General features: G+C 38.9%; 1 protein-coding gene and 1 non-coding gene across 3 annotated transcripts; one reads left to right on the forward strand and one right to left on the reverse strand.

Moving 5' to 3' along the window:
* Positions 1 to 1041: 1041 nt before the first annotated feature.
* On the reverse strand, positions 1042 to 27170 carry SH3BGR (SH3 domain binding glutamate rich protein). 2 transcript variants are annotated; one of them, XM_052673839.1, is made up of 7 exons: positions 26913 to 27167; positions 21118 to 21303; positions 16436 to 16516; positions 9633 to 9737; positions 5546 to 5575; positions 2409 to 2584; positions 1042 to 1549 (listed from the first exon to the last, which is right to left on the reverse strand). In XM_052673839.1, exons 1-6 carry the CDS (start codon positions 26955 to 26957, stop codon positions 2450 to 2452), a joined length of 582 nt encoding a protein of 193 aa, XP_052529799.1. In that variant the 5' UTR covers positions 26958 to 27167; the 3' UTR covers positions 1042 to 1549; positions 2409 to 2449. The 2 variants fall into 2 exon arrangements, with proteins under 2 accessions (XP_052529799.1, XP_052529800.1); XM_052673840.1 differs by lacking the exon at positions 5546 to 5575 and having other exon boundaries at positions 26913 to 27170.
* LOC128076580 (U5 spliceosomal RNA) lies at positions 24733 to 24858 on the forward strand. Its single transcript, XR_008204448.1, has one exon. It is a non-coding gene; the product is annotated as a U5 spliceosomal RNA (small nuclear RNA).
* Positions 27171 to 27298: the final 128 nt, after the last annotated feature.

Here is a 27298-nt window from a genome sequence, read left to right on the forward strand (position 1 = left end):
TTTGGCTGCCAGTGAGATGGGGAGCATTATCCCAGGGAGGAGTTTTCACCTACAGGCAAATAAGAACTGGATCAGGTCAATAGCTCACCTAACCCAGTAATTAGTCTTTGGAAATGGAAATAGGCAATGCTAATTAGGAGCAGCATGTGAATCCATCCACTGTATGCCACTTTTTCTGCTTATAATCCTCAGCAGCTAAAATTCACTGGATTGGAGATATCAGTGGACACATTTCAGGTGGTCATATCTGCTTATGAGCTTCCTTTTTCCTGAAGTTGCCTATTGACCTATTGTTCAGCTGTTGCTCATGCACCCACTCACAGTACAGGAGATTTCCATTCAAAAAGCCAGCTCCTTGATCAGAGTTCATCACAAAGTTACAGCTCCTTTTGTTGTGTAGCTATGGACTACTTTGGCAATAAGTATTTTTTATCTTCTCTTCTATAAACAGTTATTATAACTCTCCTAGCAAGTAATTGCACAAGGGGATGAAATTTAAGCTTCATCCTTCTCAGTAAACATCTCACAGAGCACAAATATGAATTAATTTTCTCTGCCTCCACATGCCAGAGAATACAGATTTATCCATGAAAATCAACATAGTCTCTGTTGAAGGGGCCAGGACATCTCTTTCCTTCAAAGAAGAGCACTTAACCTTGTGGTTGGAGTCTCCTGCAGGCAGGCTGCCAATGGTAGAGGCAGGTGGGTATGCAATTAACAACATCATTATTCTTATCCTACATAATAGTGTTAACCACGGTACTACTTGTTAAGAGGGGAAGAAGAATACCTCATTTTCTCTTTGTTGTTCGGTATCTGATCACGTCTGATCTGCTTCTGCCTCTCATGAGAAAGGAATATGCTCATGTATCTTGTACATCCCTTGGGACACAGGTGAATGTATACACAGCACCAGAAACATTAGCAGGAGGCAAGGGGGAAACCTTTACATAAATTATAACCATCATGATGAAGAAAACTTACTTTTACAGATGCTAGTGCTGCTAGCTAGGGTTAATTAATACTTTTACAGACAAAGAATGGATGTGACAGAAAATGCATTTATTTAAACTGCTGTACAATGGAAATCTCAATCGCTTTCAAAAGCCAGCTGAGGGAGAAGTGACTCACATAAGTTGCATACAGGAAGCCTTTTTGTAGTTTTCAGCTGTGAATTTCTTTTTCTCCGAATACAACTCCACTTGTGTGAGTGCAGTTATCTGATGAGTGGTAGCAGTGTGCTTGACAGTACATAAACATGGAGAAAGACATGGTTCCTGCTCTGGGGAACTTGCAATCTAAGATATGACTGGACAATACTATTCCAACACATAACAATCAACTGAAATATCAGCAATCAGGTATAAGAAGATCCACTTTAACATGCAATTGTAATACCAAATATATATACAAAGGCTACAAGTAGGATACAGTGGTATCTTTGTTGCTCTGTATTTATACGATCACATGTACACAGGCATGAAAGGTAGTGACGGTTTGCTTAAGAGGGAGGCTTTTCCTTTGGCAGGGCTGCTCCAGCTTGTGCTTCCTGAACAAAAATAAGGAAAAATAGGGCAGAGTTTAGTACTCCTTCCGTGACTTTACATCTGAACACTGAACAACACAAGCTGAATTAAATTCCATGAAGCAGAGAAACTCAGATTTGGGAGAGCTAGTGTTGAAGGGCTGATAGCTTTTCTGTCCCGTTGAGGCACCAGGTTTCAGTACATATGCTGAAACCTATGGCAGTGATCTCAGAAGTAGAATTAGCTGAGAATCCTATCAGTGTTAGAAAGAACACACAATATTCTGCATCTGCTGTTGGGAGAGAATCCCATCATCCGAGGGAAAATCTTTTGGAAATTCCAGCCTGTTGCAGACAAATAGTTTCTTCCTAGTAAGTGACTGCTCAATCTTTATTTCTGTGCACAAGAGATGGGACAGTAGGAGGAAGAAGGAAAACTAAAAATTAAATTTAAAAACGCGTTCTGACAAAACTTGACCAGTGCTTCATGCTCTTAATTCTGCCTCTGGGACGATCACTGTTTTGAGTTTCAAAAATCACTTTTGTCCAAGTTTCTAAGCAATCAGAGTAATAGACTGTAGTGTATTATACTTCTGGTCAGGCCCTCCATCCTTCCCCTTTGTTTTGAACACGTTGACCAATTTGAGACATGAAGCCCTTAAAATTTTCAGTGAGATCAGAAAGGTAGAAGAGAAGCTGCAGTGAGTCTAACAGTTAAATGTACATTTGGCCCATCAGTTGGGCAAATAGAGCATATGTATGGGTTTGATTAGTTCTTTCCATTCTTGTTTTGAAGGCATTGCATATAACAACATGCACAAAAATTTCAAGTCAATGCTTCTTTAGGAACATTTAGAAACTATGCTGGGTATCTTATACTTACCTGAAAACCTTTCAAGAGAGAATGTGTCATAAGGAAGTGTACTAAGACTCTTCTTGTTCCTCTACCTCTTCCTTTTCTTCTCCCTCTTCTTGCTTTCCTTCTTCTTCCTTTTCTTCTCCCTCTTCATGTTTTTCTTCTTCTTCCTTTTCTTCTCCCTCTTCATGTTTTTCTTCTTCCTTTTTATAGAAAACATTTGTAGTTTAGAATATAATAGGTGAAGGAAAAATAAAGAGTCTTGAAATGCTTTTGTAACTGCAAAAGTAACCTTACCAAAGCTTTAGAAGAATGGAAGAGTGATATACAGATTTTTTATTCCTAATAGTCCATGGCTCTAAGCTTTGTGGCGTTAATGGGCAAGGATAGGAATATGAGAATTATTTTCTGAGATAGGTTAGAGCATAGTCCACAGATAAGATGTAAATAGCCATTCTGAATCAAAATGAGAAGATAGAGTACATTTAAACATGGCAAAATTTAATATTTTGAATTGGAAGTTTTCTTCAAGTAAACAAGCGAGTATTCATGGCAGAGGAAAAAGACTCACAAATAATAATAGAAAAAAAATCATTTGGAGTCAGATAAAAAAGGCTTTATTTCTTTTCCTAAATTTTTTCTCTTTTTTCATTTCCTTTTTTTTTTTTTTTTTTTCACAAAGGAGAAAATGCACAATTTACAGGCAATAGTTCTTTCCTCCAGTCAACCAAATAAACTGCTATTTGAAAGGTAGCATTTATGTAACACAGATAGCAATCTGTGTTTATTGTCTTTTAAGAGCTAGTAAATGAAGCGTAGAAGTATAACCGTGCTCTTAAAAACAACCAGAAATAGCACTGTAGGCTTCTCTACTCCTTCTCTTCCAGTAAACTCAGGCTCAGAGCAACCTCACCTTCAAAGTAACCAAGTTTTATCTCAAAAAATGTCATATTTTACACAATATCTGAACTACAAAACTTAAAGGAATTTCATCCTGGAGCTATAAGCAAATTAGAGATTTCAAAATTAGTTTTCAGGCAGGACTGCTGGTAAGGATGTTCCATATAAGGATGGAAGTTTGCTTTTTCTCTCACAGTCCATATAGGAATCATATCCAAGTAACTGAGTCAACCTATTTAAAATGGGCTTCTGCTTTCTTCTGAGAAATAGAACTTCTGCGGTCAGATTTCTGTTAGTGGATAGTTGTTTTTAGATGAAATTATTGCACTAAGGGATCATCCTTACAAAAAATGGGAATATAAAATAAGTCAGCTGAAGCTCTCCTTCCAACAAAATATTTTATCTCTCAGATTCTTTCTGTAGAAGAAGTGTCCTTGGTTATCACTCTTTTTGAAACTTGGTAGAGTGAGGACTTTGAATAATGCAAGCAGCAGTATCTGGAAGAACCATATGCATTACATTAAAGACAAGGAAGGAGAATGAAGTCAAACTGAAGACTGCTGGGCCCTATCAAGACAAACTAGAGAAATCTCATTTAAAAAGGAAGCAAACACCTAACTGAGTGTGCTCCTGAAGACTGAGGACAAAAGCTTAGGAGCAATGAAGACTATCAGCCTTCCTTCCCCAACCCTCAGATTACCACTGAAAAGACCCCCAAGGGTGACTGCGTGTGCTCTAAGGGGGAGAGTCTTGTGTTAATCAGTTCTAAAAACAACATTAATGAGTTTGAGAAAATATGTAGCATGTGCATGAAATTCTGGAGCAAAATGTGAGTATGTATGAGCACAACCAATAAATATAATCTACACGTGAGCCAAGGCACATATATTGGACCATCCCCTATGTGCCCAGCACTGCAAATATCTGTTAATATCTGGAACATCTGCTAGACACAACTCTTTGGCATGTCAGGTTATTCTTCTCGGTACCAAACTGAGCCAGGAAAGCCCTCAGACAACCAACGTTGTTTAGGTAGAGTCATAGAATGGCTTGAGTTGGAAGGGACCTCAAAGCTCACGCAGTTCCACTCCCCAGTTCAGGCTGCTAAGGGTCCCATCTAACACTGTCTTGAATGCCTCCAGGAATAGGGCACCACAGCTTCTCTGGGCAACCTGTGCCAGCACCTCACTAGCATCTCAGTGAAAAATTTCCCTGATGTCTAATCTAAATCTTCCCCCCTTCAGTTTAAAACCATTTTCCTTTGTCCTATCACTACCAGACTGTGTAAAAAGTTGATTTCCGTCCTGCTCACTTGTAAACAATGAGTCACCTTATAAACAAAGGTCACAATGACATCTTCCCAGAGATGTCCCTCTCTTCTCCAAGCTAAACAAGCCCAGCTCCCTCAGCCTGTCTTCATAGGAGAGATGCTCCAGCCCTCAATCATCTTCATGGTCCTTCTCTAGATCCATTCCAACAACTTCAGTGTCAAATTTAAGTCAATTACAGTTTACAAAAGATATATATTTTTTTATTGCTTGTAGTAAGAGCTAATAGTGTCAGAACACTCTAGCAAGCCTTCACAGCCCTCACAAGCCTCACCAGAAGCACCAGAAGCACCAATACTCTGCCCATGGGCTTAGGAATTCCATTTTAGCTTTCATACCAACAACCCTGGCAGCAGGCATGTGTGTATGTACCCATGTATATATATATGCTTGTATTGCAGTTCGGAAGTGGGAAGATTAGATGTGCCCCCCAATTAATTGCAGGTTTGCAGTGGAAAATAGCCTAAAGTAATAATTAATTTCACTGAGTACAGTGAAGAAATATTGAAGGCATAAACTTGCAATGCTGTGTAAAGCAGAGAAGCATGTAAGAATTTGCACCTGGGCCTTACAAACCCTAGAAGGAAGCAAGGAAAATATACCCTTTGTAGGCTGAACTGCCTAAATCATCAGCATGACTGTAATCAGCATAGCGTCAGTCACAGATTTTCAAAGACCTATCTCTTGGCAAATTTTATTGAAGAATCCAGGAAAGTGTATCTTTCATTGACAGCTTTTAACAATTAACTACCTATTTATGCTCTCCAAAAACATGACTATGATGTGATCAACAATTTCCTCTAGCAGAATTTAATACTGCTATATTCTGTTTCATGAACAAGAATTTGCTATCTTTTGAGTGTTAGAGAGACCAAAAAGGAATTAAATGCACACAAATGAAAGATGAAAGCAAAATGTCTAAAGAATATACTATACCCCTGCCGCTGCATCTCCTTCCTTGTTTTCCTGTATGAAAGACACACACACAAAAAAAAAATTTAAAAAATGATCAAAAAAAGAACATCAGAGGTCATATAGAGAAAGCTCAGCAGAAATTAAGCACTGAATGCAGGGAAATTATGTGGAATTCAGTGGATTTACTTCAGGATAATGTCCTCCAGCTCACAAAGCACATTTGAGCTAAGCATTTATTGTGAAAAGGAAATATAAAAGCATAAAACACAGCTCTCTTTTTCTCAGTTACTTCCAATCAAATCTGCTTCATTTGCAAACAAATCATTAGAGCTTAGGTTTTGTTTGCTTTTGCCTTAGTGGGGGAGGGGTGGTAGTTAGCTGGTCTTCAATATCAAAGTTAAATCAGAATTATGCAGTGTTCTATATGTGTTATATATCATCACTCAGAATTTGATTTGAAGTTCTACTAACTGTTGTAGGCTGGAACAGATGCCTTGGCTCAACATTACCGGGGAATACGAAATACTACAAACTGGCTTTAGACTGTAGATTGAGCCAAAGTGATGAAGAGAAGAGGAATAAAAGAGAGAAAATAAGAAGAGAAAAAACAGTGAATAGAATTTAATGTCAGATACCAAGCCAATTGTTGGAGAGAAAGCCAAACTTTACACAAAAAATCAAAGAGGAAAGGCCAATTCAGCAGTAGCACACAGAAGGCATGAGCAGCTATGACATTACGTAGAATGAGTTGAGATAAGGAAGTGATCTGGAGTGCCAGGGTTTATATGTGGCCTGGGGAACTGCAGAGACAGGATACAGACTTGCATTTTAATATGATTTTTGAACATGTTGCTAAAATAATTCTGCCCTGAAGTGAGCCTGATCTGTACTGCAAACTGATTTAACTGGGACTCTTAAAATGATTCAACTTCCCCAAGCTAAAATCTAAAGTTAATATCAGACAGTAAAAATAAAGAAAAATAAGTGCATAGGAGGTCACAGTCCTTTCTTCCAAAAACTCAAAAAGAAAGGGACAGACCAAGCAAGGGTAAGGGACGCCATATCCAAGCAAAATGGTTCCTCAAACATCTCTATCACTGTGAGGATTAGGAAAGAAAAGAAGTTTAGGAGTAGGTCCTAATTATTAGGAAAAATAAATTAACAAAGTGATCGGGGAAGGAAAGAACGTGTGAAAGAAGTGACTGGGGAAGGAAGGAAAGGTTTAAAGTGAAAACGAAACTATAATCAAGAGGAATGGAAGTGTACCTGTCCTTTGGCAACACAGACTGAGAGCTGCTCCTGTTACTGCAGAATCTGTGTAAGGGACTTTCTATTCCAGAATCTGCTCTGGGCTCTCTTGGATCCATGTCTGAATGAGGAGCCAGAGCTGCTGAACCCAGGCAGTCTGAAAACCTGCACACAGGTCTGACATGAGATGAGTGAAGAACAATCTGTTGCACTGTGCACTTATCTCTGCTGCTTCTAGGAGGGAGCTGCTGACCTAAGAAATTTATTTTTCAGAGGACTGGGGTCTCTCACTGGCTTTCTCAGGGTCCTACCAGCCTGAGACAAAAAGATGGAGCTTCTGGGTTCTTATATCCCCCAGCAAGAGCAGCAGAAGCAGCATGGAACACATGCAGCCTCTACATGTACCCATGCTGGCTACTGGTTACCATTCCTGCTGCTGGGCTGGAAGAGCATGCTGAAAACACGTATTCACTGTGGTCAAGCAGTTGAACAAGGTGTGCTGGGCTGCAGAATGAGTGGAAGAGATGGAAATACTGAAAATATCAATATAACAAAATATAAACATTTAAGGCCTAACAGACAGCAGAGGTATTCCAATAGCAGTCTCATAAACATTAAACTTGTTTAAATTCATAAAACCCTGACTGGGTAAGAAAATGCTATTCTCTTTGTAGAGTAAAACAATGAGCTACAGACATGAAAAAAAAAAAATTCTGAGGCAATATGATTGTCTCAAAGTTATCCTTCTCATCTAAACTAGTCCCCTGCATGCTCACTGTAGTGAATGAAAACATCAGAATTTCAAAAGAATGATTAATGCCATCCATACAGCAGTGATAATTACAACGATCTGTGGAAAGGCAGACAGATGCCACGTCATTGATGTGATCTGTCCTACGTGACAGAGGGAGTGAGTGGGAGGCCAGGATGAAAAATGGGTTTTGTTCATCCCTGGCAGGAGCTACCTTGCTGCCTGCAGTCATGAGAACCCTCTGTAACAAGGAGTGGGACAGAAACAGGAACACTGCTGTTTCCTTCCCCTAGGAGCTGGCATACATCTGACATGATGAAGGTGGGTATCAGAGCTGCATAATTTCTGGAAGACTTTTCTCCCCACTTATGATATACCACATAAGAACATTTCAACACAGCCAAGATTGTGCAGTTGAAAGAGTAAGATTTGGAAAACTAAACATGTTTTGTGCCCTCATAACCAAGAGGGATCTGATCAAATGCACCATCTTGCCTGGTGTTCACACCCTATTCCACCTCCCTCCCTGTAAAATGAGAGGACAAACATACTTTCCACTTACAGCTCCGATCTATTCTGTAAGAAATTGAGCAAGGTGCTTGTAGCAGCATTGCACTATGTCATTACAAAACCTCTCATACACAGCTGCTTGACACATTTGCAAACATGTTCCAGCATTCTGTTCTCATTTGAAAAACATTACAGTAGACAATCAGCCAGAACGGCAGGTAACCTAATCCAGCCAGGGTATGCACTGCAGCATTGTGCTGGGTTTCTCTTAAGAGCTGGCATTTCTCTAAAGAGAAAAGGGTATTGATGGCATTTATGTGCTGGCTGAATTCATAGAGACATGAAAAGCACTTGAATACAGTTTAAAGAGAAATTTCAGTTCCCTCTGGAGACTCTTCCCCTCCTCTGCCATGCAGGCAAAATTTTAAATGGGACTTCCAGTGCCTGAGACTTGGATGATGTTGTGCAAAAGGGTGCACCATTCCAGCCTAATGGTTTTGTCACTGTTGAAAATGGGAATGGAGAAAGTACAAACAGAGACGCTTCTTCAGGATAAGCACTGCACAACACAAAACAAAACCAAACCACACAGAACAAAACACAAAACAAAACAAAAGAACATTTGTTTCATTTTTTAGTGAAAGGAATGAAACATTTCTTACAATTCAGCAGTATGCTGGACTTTCTGAGAAGAGACTCACCTGATAGTACAGCACCAGAACAAACCTGTTCTTAAATGCCATACTGGCAGAGTAGCAGCAAAAGCATCTGCATCTCTACCTCCAGACACCAGACCCATTTCTGCTTAGTCTCTATTGGTTCTAGACATTGCCGAGTAATATAAACATTTCACTGAGGAGGAAATGTGCACACAGTAGAATCACTGCTTTTCACTGGATTCATCTGTGCTTTCAACCACAACTTTACTGATATCAGCTATCTGCAGGAGAACGTGAGTATCATGATTTGCAGCAATTTTGCTAGAGAACTGAAGGAAACAGATGTTTTCTTTCATGAACCTTTCCCATTGCAGTTTGAGATGTGCCCATGTGACTTTGATATCTTGCCATGAGGCAGGTAGAAAAGATAACAACTCTCTGCATTTCTGCTCTGCCCAGGGGTTCCTGCATGGCCTGGAGAAGACGCTGTCAGATATGACTGGCTGTGGCAGCAGTCAGTGCTGGTACATGACTACAAACATTAACAAACAGATTTACGAGCGCTGCAGATGTTGGCCATCGATAGCAGCAAATTTTTCCACACGGATGGTACTCAGATGTCCAGCTCTAAATTATCCTCCATAAAGAGAGTCGGGCTCCAAATGAGCATTAAGAAAAAAAAAAAGCACACGGTCACTAGTGGCAAATGTAAAATATTAAATAACAACAACTTATTTTATTCATGTAGAGCTGTGTTCCCTGGAGTATTATCTAGGTTTCATATCACCATGATGAAGAAAATGCATCCAAAAGACAAGCAGGGCCATTCTGCAATCAGTCTTCCCTACTCTCAGGCATAGCAGGAGGGCCATGGTGTGTTTTTTCATGTGCTCAGCACAGGTAAAACCCTCAAATCACAAAGGGAAAAAGGAAAAATTACCTGCTGATCTTCTGATGGTGGCTGAGCCTCTTCATGGCCTCCTTCATCTGCACTGTGTTCTGTGTGTGCCTCAGTTTCTCCAGTAGTATCAGACTTTTCAGTCTCCTGGAAGCAAAGAGGTCATTGTTAGTCTCAGGACACACAACCAATAACTCATTTCTATACTCCTTTGATTTGATGAGAGGTTTTTCTAATTTTTCTTTAGCACTCAAATCAGAATTTACCCCTTTGGACATTTTTCTTTGAAAGGAGCACATTGCTCTGTTGGTAAATGCAGGAAAACATGAATTCAAGTACCTCTTGCCAGATTTCCTAATTCTCTGTTGAGAGTTTAATAGAAATAGATGCTCACAGTGATGGCACATTCTGGCTTCAGGATAAGAAGCTTTTTTTCCCCAGCATGCATGCCAACTAAACTTCACTAGGAAGATACAGAAAAACAAATACAACAAAGGATTTTGTACACAGTGTCTTGACTGTGTTGAACAACACAGACTATGTTGTTCAAAATCATCAGGTAACTATTTGCAAAGTAATCTATCTAATCTATTTATTCCACTGTGAGCACTGTGACCAAGCAGCTCATAGAAGGCTCTTCATTTGAAGTCCTGCCCAGGTTAGGTAGATGTGAAAAGTCCCACTGGATCACAACCTGTGTCAGATAAAAGGAAACTACTATGGTTTTGAATGGAATAATAGAAATAGGTTGAACAGCAATAGCATAAAGGGCAAAGTCACACTATGTGGGACAGGTAGTTCTGGGACAGATTCTAGAAACAGATGTTTCCACTGTACTTTGGGAGCTTGTTAGCTGATGATCATCAAATGAGAAAAAGGTGGATATATTTAAATAACCAGAGAATAACCGAGCAAAGAACACGACGCAACAGCAAAAGTGCTAATAAGCACAGTCCTCAGATGTATGAGGTGAAGCTGAAGGCAAATATTAATATCATTGTGTGAAGCAAAGGAGAAACCTCCTCTGGATCACTCTCTGCCATTCCAATCATCCAGGCTCAAGAAAGAGAAATTCAGCCTGGAACAGGTGCAGAGGTGGTTAGAGGAATGTTTGAGGGAATGGAGAGCCTGTCTTATGACAAAAAAAGCTACGCTACTTTCATCTATTGAATGTAATGCAGTGAGGGGACATGATGGTGCTCTAAAAATAGGTCAGAGTAAATATCAGAGAGGGATAGGATAAGGAAGAGCACTGAAGTGTATGCAAAATGAGTACGAACCACCTGTAAATAAAAACTCTAACCATCGGCCGAGTGAAATTCTGGAGGAGTTTTCTAGTAGATAAGTGGAGGCAACGGACCTGACTCACTGAAGGGAATTCAACCAATTGTGAGAAGTGTTAACCTGGACTGGTTGCCTCAGCAATAGGGAGTTGGGCTCAGAAGTCATGTCCTGTGCCATAAGAAGTCCTACACACCATGGGCAGAGCAGCACATCCCTGAATGTGAGAGGAAGTCTTCTCCATTCCTGTGACCAAGCCTTTACAACTCATCCACCTGAATGATTGCTCACTCCTTTACACAGCTACATGAATGCTTTTACCATTGTGTGGAGGATGGCTGGGGACAGCAAGGAGCAGCAGGCAGTAAGCAGAAGGGGGATGGAGGACGGAGGAAGGACCAAAGGCTCTTTTTTTCTGGCAACACTGTCTCATTTGAAAACTACATAAAACTTTGGGCTTGCTGTATGGTGATGCTGAAGGCATTGTTATTAAAAACAGATCCACAGAGACACTTTCTTGGCTTAACTTATCTTTCACTTTTTCTCACAAGGTAACAAAATATTTGAAGATTAAAGTGTGTAGCAATACAGAAACATATTGGTACTCTCTTGTGCAACATTGTGTTTGTATGTTATTTCCTTAAGCAAATGAGTAACATACTTTCTTTGTAGCAAAATGGAAAGGTTAGTAGCATTCATGAGATACAAATGGATGAGAAATGTGTTTTCAGCATCTCCCCTAACATTTCATTTTGAAATCCCTGCAGTCAGTACTTCTTGGCAGATACACGAAACACATAAAGCATGAAGATGGCATTCTAATTAAAATGCATCTACTGTGTATAACTATCTCAGATGAATCATATACTTCCTTAGAATGTAATGTAAGTAGAAGTGCTGTCTGAAAGATGTGAACTCCAGAATCAATCAGCTAGCACACACCTGAACACACACAGAGTTCTCATGAATTGTGTGGAGAACTGTGGTATTTGGGATACCATCATCACACTAGCTCTACAGAGCAACATCAAATTCATTTTTTAATTATTTTAAAATGAGGTCCCTCTCATGAAGATTGACTGACCAGTTACGTACCTTTAAATAAAATACATGTTCCATAAATTTGTAGTTCAAAGCTGTCTTCGTATAAGGTTTTTTTTCAACAAAAAGACTAAAGCCCAAATAGCTGTGGGTTTGCGGATACCAAGATAATGACATTAAGATCAGGAATACTAAGATTAAGGATTTAAGTATACACAAGATTTGAAACAAGACCCTCAGCCTAAGCAGTTTCTCTGAGTTCAAAGAACAATTGCAAACACAGGTAATCTTGCTGCAAGCTACCTGATCTCTGGAGTTAAGAGAGATGGAAGCAGTATTCCACTTTGGTTAATAAAGCTGTCAAAAAAAAAAAAAAAAAAAAAAAAGTGCTTGTCCCTGAAAATATAAAGCAATTAATTGCCTGCATTTGGACTTGCTAAGATGCTCAAAGTTGTGGTAATACTGCACCCTATTCATTATCTTAGTTTAAGTAATAGTAGGCATCTCATTGACAAAACAATTCACTTGTATCACTTTAGGAAAAAAAAACAAAAACCAAACCAAACAAAAAAACTCTGTAGCCACAGCTTTTAATGGGCTTCTCACAAAATAAGATAAGTATTTCAGAGCATTTTTGACCACATTTTGAGAACAGTCTCAGGCTAAGCTTAAAAGTGAGGATGCTTTGAAAAGAAATGTATTCAGATTTAGGGGCAGCTGCGAATGACACAGCATGACTCTAGACACACAAAGTACACTGATTACAAGTTTACATCTGTACATCATTCTGTTCATGTCACTATCCAAGATTAACTAAGACCTTTCAGAATTCTATCAGTAATTAGAGCGATCTTTTGGTCAGGCACAAATGCCAGCCTGTCATGAAAGACGTTAGGAATTTGGAATAGAAGTATTTAAGTCCATGTATTCCTTCAAGTGAGAAGGTATTTCATATCAACAGACTAAAAAAATTACTAACACAAACATCCTGCCTGCTTTTCTCATCAGCATAGGGTGCTCAGACACAGAAACAGGTTCCTTGGGGCAGTGGTCACAGCACCAAATCTGCTGGAGTTCAAGGAGTGTCTAGGCAACAGTTCTCAAACATAGGGTTTGGTTTTGGGTAGTCCTGTGTGGAGCCAGAAACTGGACTTGATAATCCTTATGGGTCCCTTCCAACTCAGGATCATCTATATTTCTGTGATTCTGTGACATCAAATGCATTGCTCATCACCGTTAATTGATGCTTTAGAAAATATGATAACCGGTGTGATGATGAGGCAGAAAAAAGAGGATTGTTTGAACTAAGTCACTCTTTTGGAAGTACCAAAAATATGTACTGGTCTTTGATAGGACCACATCACATCCTTTATAATAATGACAATAATGTATTTAGTATATAGTAAAACAAAAGTGATCTTTTCCTGACTCTCACAATGGCCTAAGCAAATACTCAGCATTTAAAGCAGCCTTTGCAAGATGTGCAGAAGTTTTCATATGCCATTCATGCATCAGAGTACTTCACTGTATTGGAACTGGGAACACAGTGGTCAATAGTAACTTGTTATTTGTACAGCAATGCCTTACCAAGACACTTCAGCATTGATCAGAACATTTTTGGCTGCAGGCAGAAGTAGGTGCCTATTTAAGCAGCTGCCCCCCAAATTGTTTTCTGGATTCCCTAGTTAATTTTGATGCTGATTTTCTATTTTCTACTGAAACAATTGAAGATTTTTTTTTTTTTAGAGGATTCTTAAAAAGTGCACAATGACCAACTTACACCTGTGCTGCAGATCTAAGGGTCTTCTTTACATATCTATGCATTCAGAACTTCTTTTGCATTTACCTTATAGTCAATCTGGCCTTGGAGACAACTTTGATATTATTTGGACACATCAGACTCACCCTATAAGCCTCCACATTAGGCTCTGCCACCATCTGATCTCCAATACCTAGCAGTAACAGCTCAGTATAAACACTGGATAAGTGTCTGGTAATGAGTTATAACCACCTAATGCAGAGACATATCAAGACTATAAGAAAGAGAATTTGCAAACTTGAAACAGATGTTGCACTCAGCAGGATGATACGACAATGAATTTAACTTCAACTTGTTAGGAAATTTGATTTTGTTGCAAAAGTCCCTCTGCTTGCCCTAGAAAACAGGTTCAAAACAGCCTTGGGTCAAGATGCTAGTGGGCTGTACTGTGAAACAACCACAGTCATTAAGGAGCTTTTCTACTCTTGGTGCAATAAGAGTTAAAAAATGGAAAAGGAAAGAGAACCTTCTGAGGCAACAATAGTCAATAAAGAAAATGTATCAGCTTTATATTAAACTTTATAGTGATTCCATGAGGTAGTAACACCCATAAAGCAAATGATAAGGCTGTTTTATGATGTTTAGACACCCCACAGCTTACTTATCATAGAATCATAGAATCATAGAATCACCAAGGTTGGAAAAGGCCTAAAAGATCACCCAGTCCAACCGTTCACCTATTCCCAATAGCTCCCACTAAACCATGTCCCTCAACACAACATCCAGCCTTTCCTTGAACACCCCCAGGGTCGGTGACTCCACCACCTCCCTGGGCAGTGCCTTCCAGAATACTTATTTTGCAAATTTTACAGTATTCCAGGAACTGATGAAGAGGAGGGAAAGGGGAGGGGAGAAGTTTAGTTCGGATGAAGGGATTAGTATGAAACTATCTTTCTCTTGTCGTCATCAACAGCTCTTCCACACCTGTCTTGTTATCCCAGATTCATGCTGCTGAAAACCATTGTCACAAATCACCCATTGTACTTTATGTTAAGGTTGAACTGACAGTCAAATGAAAGGACAGCAGAAGCAGTGCACAAGGTTATTTATATAACAGAATGTGGACAAACTGTCATGCAGTGAAGATGCTAAGAAAGACTTCTAAAACAAATGCTAAAACACTCATATATGTATTTCTCAAATTCAGAAACAGATTACGAAGGCATGTAAATAAATGTCTACCCTTTACAAAGATTTTTTAAATCAACTCTCACTTATTTCTGCTTTCTGGACTGAAACAACCCCCTTAACAACCAACGAAACCATTAATCAGCATAAATCACACTTGTTCTCTACCAATAGCACTAATAGTTATCTGCCCAGCTGAATGCACTTAACTGTTATTTTCAACATTTAAAGCTGTCATGAAACAGAAAATGTAAGAGACTTAGCTGACATCTGGGAATGAATGAATTCTAAAGAAATGCTACTTGGCTTTACAGATCCTGTATCTAACAGAACCTTGCATGAAGGAGAGGACAATATAAGAATCGGGAAGATAGAAAAATGCAATTTTCTTTATCTTGTTGATCCACCACATATCTTTTATAATGATTATTGTAAGTAATACCTGCAGTCCTTTACGCCTCGCATGGCTCTCTGAATGTTAATTCAATGAAATCTCAAAAAAACCTTGAGAGGTTGGCAAGTAACATTTTTTTCTCTTGGTGGAAGATGGGACAAGTTTAAATCACTTGTTACTTATCACACAGGGTCTCAAAGACAACATTTATAGCAGCTGTGGTTCTCCCCTGGATTTCTCTTCATCTGTAGTTCTCAAAACACTTAGTGAAACTTGCTTTTCTCTCTGCTTTTACAGCAGAGGATGAACAGAGACATCTACAATGCTGTTTTTCTCAGAGTTGCTAGACAGTTGGCAGCTTAGATGAGAAAGCAGATCTCATGCTCCAGGGCAGCTCTTCATCCAGGTCATGACAATACAGGAGAGTTCTATGCCGTCACTGACTCATCGCTCCTTTGATTCAATTTGTTTGTTGACTCACCCATGTTAAAGGCAGCAACATTTGATTATGATCAAATGTGGTTGTGAGATAAGAGAGTTGTAATATGCTGTAATGTAGCCAGTCATAGACATTTTACCTATAAAAAACTCTGTTAAAGAAAGAAAGAACACATTGTAAAAGGAAGAAAAATGAGTAGACTTGCCAAAGGGAGTTTGTGAAGTCAGAGTAAGACCTTAATTTATGTTAAGGCAGAGGGACTGAATCTCACAGTGCCAATCTGTGTGTACCCTTTCAGAATGGAATGGGTCCAGCATCCCAGCCTCCCTGCTGGAGGCCAGCACAGACCTCATTTGCTCAAGGTTTGATGCAGTCAGGGTGAAATGAATGTTCCTTGTGATTGACACAAGCTATAAATTTATTTGGGAAGTTCTGCACCATTTAAAAAGCTGAACATGATAAAACCTGACTGGTTTGTGTCAAAAAAAAAAAAAAAAAAAAAAAAAAAAAAAGAAAGAAAGAAAGAGGAGGCATGGTAACAAGCCTGCTCTGAAAGAAGAGAAGACAGAAGTGTTTTTTAATACTACATCAGCCATATTATTTTTCCTTAAGAACATTTTGCTACACTGGCATCTAATGTAACGCTTGTCACTATCCTTCATCTGACATGCTGAGTCACTGCTTATCTTTGTCTCTTATTAAAATCAAATATATTACCCCCACGGAAGGACAGCAGAGCATACCTTTGTGCCTGGAGGAGGAGCAAGACCCAGGAATGAATAAATAATATTTTCTTCTTTAGCAGAGAAAAAGGATTCAAAGTCCTAAAAATGAAACAGACAAAAACAAAACAAAAATCAGAGAAAAAAGACAGGAGGAAGAGACTAGCCCAGGCAAATCTTTCTTACACTGATAAGAATGACTAAATTTGTACGAGTACCTGCATTATCTCAGGCTCAGGAAGAATAGTTGGATAAAGAGAACTTCATCCTGGCTGGCAAAATGAACAATTGGGCAAATCCCTCCAGAAGCTTACACTTTAACTGTATCTACATCAGAATCAGATGAAATTAAGCATCTCATTTTAACATGCCTCAGCTATACATACAAAAGCAAAGCTATTCCCATTCAAATATTAAGATAAACCATGCTGTGAGTAAGCATACAAAATAGGCCCTCAAAATCCTGGGCAGCTTTGTAGAAATGAAAAGAGAACACTCAATATAATAGCACAAGTTATATGATAATAAGGGAATTGTTATAAAGAAAGGCATCTAACCAGAAAATGGAGAATCTTTTCAGAGAAACTTAGCAAAAGGTTGTGTTGTTCCCTCCCATGTATATGTACAATCCCAAATGTCTTGTCCAAATGTGAACTGAACATATAAATCAGCAACATAAATGGTCATTTTCTCTTAAGAGCCAGAAACTGAAAAGTAACTGAAAAAATGGGATGTATGGCTCCTATTCTATCAACTAGAACTCACATGGTCTTTATGTTCATGCATACAACCTTTCTATTGAGTAAGAAAAATCTGCTATCACTGAATTGCTTCTGAGGAAGTCATGATTCACATCTTACACAGCAAAAAAGTTAATATGAATCTAAAAAGTCAACCACTCTGCTTATACATACTGGCCCACAATCACTCAGCAGCTCTGAAAAAGATAGGGGTCTAAACACAGGTCTGCTGAGTCCTAGATTACTGCTGTGACCACTTCATTATCCTTCCTCTCACCCCAAATAACTCCAAAAATAGAAGCCTGTAAATAAGAAGGTGCTGACTCATTCCTGAGATTTGTTTGTAAAGCTACATTAGGACCTGAGTTGTTTTTTTGGGCTGCTTTAGTATTTTCATAAATGTCTGCCAAATGGTATTCTAGGGGAAAGGCTGCAGCAAGCCATTTAGAAGCTACCCTAATATCAGCAACGCTGGAATGAATGACATTTCAGTCCAGTTTGGAGAGGCAATGTAGCTTAACAGCCAGGCCAGATGACAGCCCATTTCACTGATTTATCTAAAGGACAGATTGGTTTTCATTGGAGACCCAGCAATAGGAACTGCTCAACCTGGGAGAAGCCCCAGAAAACATTTCACCCTGAACAGACAGAATACCTGCTGATGTTACAGATTATTCATTCCTCAAGCCATCCCTCTGCTTTTGTTTCTGTGGGGTGTCCCTTCTTATCTAACCCACGTTTGCCGTGTTTAACAAAGCCACTGTTTCAAAACAGATATACTACAGTAGCTCATTCTCTTGATTTCTGTTTAAAGACAAACCTATTGATTTCAGCTTACAGATACAAGCAGTTCATTTTTCATTTCCTTCCTAGTTTTCTAGGCATTTGGGTGCATTTTTTTCTTAAGCAAAAGTGAAGGCAAGAGCTACAGAGTGCTCAATATATTTAGAAAGTGACATAGACACAGACATCTGTCTAGACATGAGCAAAGAAAGAGATTAAGAAAAAGATCAAATAAGAACATAATTGCCAACACTGATGGATTAGGATGGAAATTTGAAACTGGTGCAATAGCCAAGCATAGAAAACAAATCAATTTCTAATCTGCTTTCTCAAATGCCAACTAGATAGCACTACATATATATTTTTTTTGCTGATACCTGATTAAAACTTCATTTGCTGTGTGTTGGGTTTTGTTGTTTTTTTTTTGTACATGTCATCTCATCTCTCTCCAGTGGTTATGGAGCAGAACATGTTTTACAAAGTCCTAGAAACACAGAACAGCTCAGGTGGGAAGAGACCTCAGGAGACCATCTAGTCCAACCTCCTACTTGAAGCAGAATCACTACTTAATTCAGACCAATAATGAATTCCTCTGTGTTTGGTGCAGCTGCAGCCTTTAAAATAGTTGGAGGTTGTCATGTTTCTACTCAAATCCCTCTTTCTTAAGGCAAGGAAGAAAATCTTTATTTTCATTTTCCAATCCCCTGCGTGCAGGATACTGCTTATGTATATGCAAGTAGATGCATGACTGGGAACAAAACATACAGGACCATCAATGGTAAGGGAAGTGAATGAGGAATGAGGAAAGAAAAAAGAAGATAGGAAGGAGAAAAAAAAAGCCTTACAAAACAAGCAAATAAGCAAAAAAAACCCAAACCAACCAACTCAGTGTTTTTTTAGCCCAGAGAAAAAGAACATCAAGAGGATACAACCTCTAGTTACAAATACACTGGATGAGAACTGTTTAAGCTAAAGGGCAATTCTGACATACAAGGAAATGAGTATAAACTGGCTGCGTATATATAGACTACAAACACTAGGCTTCCAGATGTCATGAAGCTGAGACCCTTCAAGACTCTTATAACAAGAACAGCATATTTTAAAGGGACTTTCATGACTTCAGAACACTGGAACTTCACTATCCTCCACTCCATTTTTCCTCTGTGCAAAGACAAAGGAAGTGGGACTGGGGAAGAGTTAAGGTATATATATTATGTAAACTTCAAACACGGCAAAGCAGTCCTGGATTTCAGAGTGTCTGTTGTGCCTGCAAAGGTTATGCAGGGAAGTAGAACACAAATCCCCAGCTCTGTATTGTAGATATACTGTAGAAGACATCAGGTCCATCTGAGGAATTTTGCAGCAGCCTGCCAGCTGCTGGCCATGCTCTCAACCATCCCATGCCATCTCACTTCATCTCCCTCTGCAGCTCCTCTAAGGTACCTTCTGCCACGGAGAAGGGTAAGAACCATGTATTGATATTTTTACCTTATTTATTTGGAAAGTATGCTGAGATGTCATTCAAAAAATGACTCGTTGTTATGCAACCACTGGGGACATTATATATTAGCTTTGAAAGCTGGACACGTAAGAACTCTGGAGACATTTAATCTAATTACAAGTTTGATTTAGTTTTTAAATCAGTAGCTACAATTAATTTCTGAACTCTTTTCCAAACTGAGATGTTTTTGAAAGGACTTCTCTTTAACATAAATTTACTTTCAGATGCAGATTATTTGGCTTCCTGAAACGGCTTCACACGTGGAGTAAAAATGGTATATTTATCATTTACTGACAAGGCTGACTGGTTGCAGTGCTTTGCAAGGCAATTACTCTTCAGTTCACTAGATAACCTCTCTAGGGAATCTCAGAAATATTTATGGCAACAGTGGCTGCCACAAAATCCAGGGTAAGATATATCGAGTGATACTTTATATTGGTACAGATTAGATGTTTAAATGCCCATGAAATCTAACCTACCAAGTTACCTTTCAAGATACCTGTGAGAAAATGAGGAAACAATTGTACTCATTACTCAAACTACCAACTTTTTTTTTCTCAGAGTACTTCATTTAATTCTGAAAACATTACGACATGCAAATCCCTTCTCTCCCAAAGCAACCTTTACAGTAGTTCACACTGGATTTGTTGAGTAATATAAAACTGGACACACTATGTGAGCTGCGTTTCAAAGTACTTTGCAAGTTCACTTCAGAGATCGTATCAGAGTACTTTACAGCTTGTATTTCCATACATACTCTAAGCAAAAAAACTGTCTCTGGTTTCTCCTTTGAATCTCAATCCTAATATTTATGTTATAAAAGTATTGTATCACCAGTTTGAACTTTCTCAAAAGAAATAACCTGTTACAAACACATGTGAAGATGTGTTACCATTTCTGTTATGAAGAGTTGGATTTATTGAATAAGTGATTTAATTTCAATAACTCAAATCACACATAAGAACCATTCCAGTTAAATATATTTCCTGTAACACAGTGGAAAAGAAAGATGCCTGTTCACAGCCCCGGTATCCCAGACATCTGCTTGACTTCCTAGCAGTGCAGGGAACCAACATACAATGCACAAAATTAACTGAAAGTTCAAGAATTGAAGTGCCAAACAGCTACCAAGTAGGTCAATATTGTTAAACCACATCACTGCGCACTCACTACTCCGAGAGCAGTTGAGCTGTTTTCATAGTCTGCATTTGGTTATCCCGTGATATTGTGTGAAGAAGCCATAGTATCACCTAGCCAGTACTGATTTTGGTCTTCAGGAGCTGAAGAATTTAGGCAGTGAGCCAACAGCAGGCTAAAGTGTGAGTGAGCTACACAGCAGGAGGTAGGAAAATGTGAAAGGAAAAACATGGAGCTCCTCACAGGCGGCAAACTCCATGCATAGGCATAGGTCTGCAGGGGGTAATCAATTTAGCCTGATAAGTAGAGTTTCTCTAATCACTTTTCCAACTGTTTTTTTTTTCTCTTAAAAAAAAAAAAAAATCTTATATTTAATTTTCTTTCTGTGCCTAAAAGCTTTTTCTATGAAAAAGGTCCTTGAAAGTGAATCTCTAATTGTCTTAAGGAGTTTGTTTGGGGACACTCCTTACTAATGAAAAAGTGTCATTTTCTGTAAAAGAAGACTGTCCAAAGGCACATTAGATTTTCAAATAACTTCTTACCCCACAGTACCGCTCCTCATTGAAGATCTGTGGAGGAAGAGGAATTCCATTTTGAGGCTTTTTTTCTCCAGGAACATTCTCTCTCATCCATTTCCTGTTGTCCTCATCACCTGCTATGTCCATTTGCTGAAAGTCAATCTTGTTGGCCTCTAAAAAGCCCACTACCTCTTGCTGTTTCTTTTTGATCTGGTTAGGAAAGAGGAAAAACAAAAATGCTTTTTAAAATTGAAATTTGTTTACAGAAAGCAATTACTATTACAAGTAGAGCTGATGCAAGTATGTCAAGTTGGATCCACTGCTCCTGTGCCCCCACCAAACCTTCTGAAGATGAGATTCAACACTTCTCAGCACCCAGTCCACTACTGTTACTTTTCTCTCCCCCAGCTTCCTTTTCCCCTCCACCTTAGAAAAGAAAGCTCCTACTCTGTTTCCAGATCCGTGAATGCTATGTGCAAACAGCTAAACTAATCCTACCTACGTATGTAGATATGTACACATTCTCCTCAGTATATAAGACCTTCCCTTTTTCTGCTCTTTACATATGACATTTTGATTTCACAGCTGTATGTTTTTCAGTTTCTGTTCTTAAATTCTATGCATGATTAAAGTAAGTGAAAATCAAGTACAGTTTAATTCTTATGCTTGAATATTTCCCACATGATAAACAACGTTTCAGCACGGCCATAGAAAACATGACATACAAATAAAGCATGTTATACAAATCTTAGAATTCAACTGTGGCCCTTATTCCTTTGAATATAGTATTGTAGTACTGTATAGACCTAGGATCAAGACATCAAGCCTATAGCTTATCCTTTTAGCTTAAAGATTCAATAATAATCATTATACTTCTCTACTAAAGGGCTGCTGCTCCTAAGCAACATTTAAACAATGTCCCAGTTTTGCCTATTTCTAACATTTTCAGACTTGTAAGGCCAAATTTTTTTGTCCTGCAAGAACTACAGTATTTGAAGCAAGTGCTGTTTGGACTGATGTGTACAAATCCCCTCATGCTGCTCCTTGGTCACACACAACTATATTACTGCCTAGCACAATCCTGCTCCAGAGATGACTCTCCTTCCAGTTCTGTTCCTCCATGAAGCAACTCAGTGTGCCATAAAGATGACAGTAGCTAGAATGACTTAGCCAAGTAAGTTTTACATATAAGTCATCATATGATTTGAAACCAGATCTTCCACAAATCAGAAATCTGAGCACTTGAATTTAAAGTGACACCAACCTAGTGTAAATCAATTTGCGACAGGCAATAAGATGAGAAATACCCATGGGTTATGTATTTCTATAATCGAATAAACCTGAAAAGATGAAGTAGTCTGCAAGCCTATTCTATTGGTGGAGTGAATTCTTATTACTAAGCATACAATTCATTTTTCTTAAGTAAGGATATATTCTACCTATACAGTTACATTTTGCTTATAAGAAATAATGATATATAGCATTTTATGCATGTTAATCTAGCAGCAGAGGTTTATGGTGAGCTAGCAAAAGCAAATAACTTTGAATGCAAACACTGCTCTAACGTGTTCACAAGCCACAAGGCTGACAGTTCTCAACGGTGCTCATTTACATTCTTATTTTCAATTGTTAATTAGAGGTTATTTTCTTAATGGCCATTTAGCTGCATGGTTATTTGCTAAGCACACCCAGATGGTACAAAAGATTGCCCAAGGTACACATGCACACTTCATTGGAGAAGGTGGCATTATTATGTTTGTATAAAGGGTTAATAACATCTGCATGAGCCAGTACTAAGAGTTCTACCACTTGCTCTAAAAGTCAGTGCATTCAAGTGCTGTCAGCTGCAATTTCAGCATCAGTTTGTCCCTCGGAGCACTGAAGGAGATACGGCTCCTGGAATAGCAAGAGCCAGATAAATAATGCCACTAAGGAGATAAAGAGAACAGAAGTACTGAGTCTGTTCTACCCTGCATATGGCTGCAGCTATAACTTTTAGAAAAAAACACTGGATAAACAATTTTTTCTTCAGTTTGAAGTTCATAATACACAGGAGGATCAGACAGTGCCAGAAAAAAAATGCTGAGGATAAATAAAGCTATATGTAATTATGCCTGGATAAGGATAAAGCAAGATGTTTTTCATGATGACAATAATAATAAACTATGCAGGAGGCGATACTTGAGACTTAGAATGACCAGGACTTAGGCAGATCAGATTTGATGCCTGAGACATACATGAAGCATGAAACCATAAAGCGAGCCTCAGCCACGGTCAGCACCAGTAGCTGGGCAACCGTAAGAATGTCTCTAGCAAACAGCACTCGGGGAAATCTTCCAGTTCATAACAACACAGAGGACACACAAAGGTTTTCCCAGAATGGATGAGATTGCAGGAACTTGTTGTGCTCTCACTTGTGTCTGATGGCATGGGAAGAATTCAGATTACTCAGCCATAGATTCCCTGGAAGTGGTGGTGAGCAAGATATCATTTCATCAATGCCATTTTCCCTTTCAACAAAGCTTAAGTTCCACTGTGCCTTGCTGACAGTCCCTCAAATTAAGAAAGAACACTTTTATAAATATCATCTAGCTAGAGTGTAAGAGCTACAGATCACAGTAGATTCACCTGATGCACAACTGAATGCTATCTATATTCTTGAAATCCAAAGCATTTCCAGCTGCCTGTGGTAGAAGCAAATGGTGTCTAGTCAACAACTTACTGCAGTGGGAACATCACCATCAGCAGGCAAGGCTGCTGCAGCTCTCTGTTCTAACTGAGACACAATCTGTTGATCGATATTTATTACATTCTAACTCACTATCAAGTTATTCTATCAAGTATTAGTCTTATTAGTCTACATCTTGCTTGGTCTTTCTGATGTGATTGAGTTACTTTACAACTGAGACCTGCAGATTTGAAAGCGAGTAAGCTAAAAGAAACAGAAACACTGGAAAAAAGTGGTTTCAGAAGTGCCCTAACCATAAGCAGTAGGAAGCAAGACTTTAGAAGACCTCTGTGTAAGACTTCATGATACACTTAGATTTTGCAGGAATTTACCCACTTCTAGACACTTCTGTGGCGAGAAACAAAATTATTTTAGCACTGAATGCTTCTTACAAGCCAATCATTTAGTACTTTTTTAATGCTGTGTCTCCACTTCTGCTTGCCTTCATGCATAGTTCAGCATCAGCTATGTTTGGCACAGAAAGATCATTAAGCTAAAGTTATTTAAAATAAATTTCTGAATTACTGAGGGGAAAAATACAAACCAATCTGCCCTAGAGCTACACTGAATTATATTACTCAAGTATCTGATCCAGAGCACCAGAATGCTGCTGGGTTCATTGCGTTCACTTTTAAAAAGTACTTCTTTACACAAGAACAAGTTGCAATTAGCAATGTAAATTAGCAATGTAATTGTGTAGCACATAAAATAGGAATTATTTTAATTCTTCACTAATGATACTCTGCTGACCTACAACAGGACTGGTTAGGACCATCATATTTTGAAATTTAGAATGAACAACATGCATGATGGAGACCAGACACACTGAAGATAGATCATCAGAGCTACTAGGGCAATTTAGACTTCCAATTTAAAAATGAATTTAGGGATGAAATTCATTCTTCCAACAGATACTCTGGTTTCTCTTCAGATCATATAAATCTTTTGCCTTTTACTAAAAATTTCCATGGAGAGGAATAGCAGAAGTTGTACAAGGCTGATAGAAAATTCATAATATAATACTATACTGGAGTTTATGTTAGCTCCTTGAATGAGTGAGTTTTACTTAATATATATATCAAAACTTATCAAAAGTTCACTGAAAAAATACCTTCTATCTATTTTAATCAGTAAACGTGGAAAACTTCTCCAGCTGAACATTGTGTTTACTTGGAATTAAAGTTATGTACCAGTAATCCAAACACATGCTGCTTTCTGAGATTGCTACAGCTATTCATACAACCCACACACTAGCAAAAAGGAAATACAGAGGCATATTGCCTGGCAGAGATGCCATACTCTTCCTTTCAATATGTCTGGGATCTCACTGACAGCTTTTGAAGGCTGCTACCATATAGTGGAGAATGGCATTAATAAGTTTAAAGCCAACTGCAGTTCACTGGCATCAGTTGTCTTTCTCAGAAGAAAAAACTGACAGCAGCAATGCTTAACAGTACAAAACGGTGGGATAAAGTTTTCATGTTGCCCTGTGTTCAGTGTAGCATACGCATACACCTCTTCATTGCAGTCCAACAGGAAAGGAGGTAGTTATTGCTGAAAGCTGGGAGAGAGATGCAATAAATGTGTATAGTAAAGGAAAGATTTGGGTTCAGATAGAACTAAGTATATGATATGTTTAGTCTTAATTGCTTAAGCGACCTTCTGAATGTCAACATTTGATTCAAATACTCCATTGCTAAACTACAACCCCAAACCTGTAGCTGGAAAGGCAACAATCCATGCCAGAGTCGCACATTTATCTCAAAGGAGGACCAAGGTAATGGCCACAGCACACACAGAGGATGTCTGCAGTGGGATTTTGGTCATGGTCACACCTTTTCTGCAGAACAGATGACTGGTAAAGTGGGCAGGTAAGGCTCTTATTAGGTCAATCAAAGCAGACCAAAACAGGAGATCAAACAGGAGTGAAAAGACTGCCAATGCACACTTCATGGCAATTTACAACACTGTTTAAGCAGTCACTGTTAGATTACAAATTAACAAACCTGCAGTTACCAACCTCCTCCTCTTTCTCTGTCTTGCATATAAGGTTTCTTATTTAGAAAGGAATACTAAAGTGTCAAAAGTAAATTCAGAGAGTCAAGCTTACAGATAGGCGGGGGGGGGGGGGGGAAAGCTGATGAGAAAGCTGCAAAATTTCCTTTTGGAAGTTTGAATTCTAGCAAATATCTCCTGTTCATTTTCTAGAGATGATGGCTATATGATTGGGGCATTTTTTAAAGCTTTTAAACTCTGGAAGCTTCTTAAAGACATGAGGCTAGTGTCAGGGTGACAGAGATGTAGTTACAGATATGTGCTAGCACCAGCCAAATTGTTTAGCCATGTCACTGGGAGTGAGTGACTGCCAAAGGAAAGCTGCAATCTGAGATGATATGGGAACTGGATATAAAAGGAAACAGTCCTTTCCCGGTTCCCACCTCCCACAGTCTTCCAACCTCTCTACTATTCACATGCCCTTTCCTTCAGCTAATACATTATGCTGACAGCTACAGCAGTAGATCTCAATTCTAAGAATCAACAGTACCCCATTTTAAGAGGTACTTAAAAACAACAACAACAAATTAAATTAAAAAAAAAAAAAAAAAGAGAGAGGATGGAGAAAACATTCTTTCTGCAAAACTTTATTCAGCTCACTTTGACTCCAGGCTCTTTATCAGACACAGATCCCACTCAGCAGGAGCAGCGTCCTGAAGTTTCCTTTAAAATTAAATACATTAATTTCTACTATAAACAATCTACCTTAGTATTTGTGCAAATACAATATCCACTTTTTCCTTCTTCAATTAAGATATTTTGCATACACTTCTTCAAACAGAAATAAATCTACTAACAGACAGATAATTTATATGGAAATGTTATTTCTATAGTAAAGTCTAACATGCGAACAAGTTTGCATTAACATCCATTTTCTACGTCTTGAGTTGCTTTCAAAAATAAAGCGGTCAATACAGATGAGAACAAAATCAGTGTTTTCCTCTTGCATGCAAACTCAGGCTGTTCTGGGATCTTCCAGGCTGATTTACCAGCTTCATCCCAGCAGAAAGAGGCGTATGTTAAATGAGACACCTACCGCTGTAGACCCCGAAGATGTGGCTACAAAGACTTTGATCACCATTTTGATAGTGATGACAATGAATCAGCAGAGCAAGCCTGCTATCCACAAGTCAACAAAGTCCCGAGAGGAATCCCAGCCTTCAGCAGGACCTGGATCAAAAACGGGTGCTCCTCACAGCAATCCACCCGCTTTAGCTCCCTCTTTCTTCAGGGTCCCGGGTTTTCCCACTCCATTGGCTCCTAGGTATTTTGGGATGAGAGGCCAGTGTGAGGATTGGGTAGTAAGCGGAGCCACAGCAAGGGGTTTGCACCTGCCCCTGGCCTTATCGAATTAGATTGACAGGATGGCAGTCCATAAAAGGCAAAGGAGAGTCCTGCACCAATGAGTCAGGGCTGGAGAAA

Source organism: Tympanuchus pallidicinctus, unplaced genomic scaffold (genome assembly GCF_026119805.1).
Source record: "Tympanuchus pallidicinctus isolate F22 unplaced genomic scaffold, pur_lepc_1.0 scaffold14, whole genome shotgun sequence".
Taxonomy (NCBI): domain Eukaryota; kingdom Metazoa; phylum Chordata; class Aves; order Galliformes; family Phasianidae; genus Tympanuchus; species Tympanuchus pallidicinctus.

Bases quoted from the DNA above. Each gene is read 5' to 3' on its own strand.
- SH3BGR (XM_052673839.1), bottom strand. From the start codon at position 26,957: ATGGTGATCAAAGTCTTTGTAGCCACATCTTCGGGGTCTACAGCG. The intron at 16,517-21,117 runs GTAAGAAGTTAT...TTTCATTTTTAG, and splicing joins ATGAGGAGCGGTACTGTGGG to GACTTTGAATCCTTTTTCTC. The intron at 2,585-5,545 runs GTATAGTATATT...TTCTATAAAAAG, and splicing joins AAGGAGATGCAGCGGCAGGG to GAAGAAGAAAAACATGAAGA.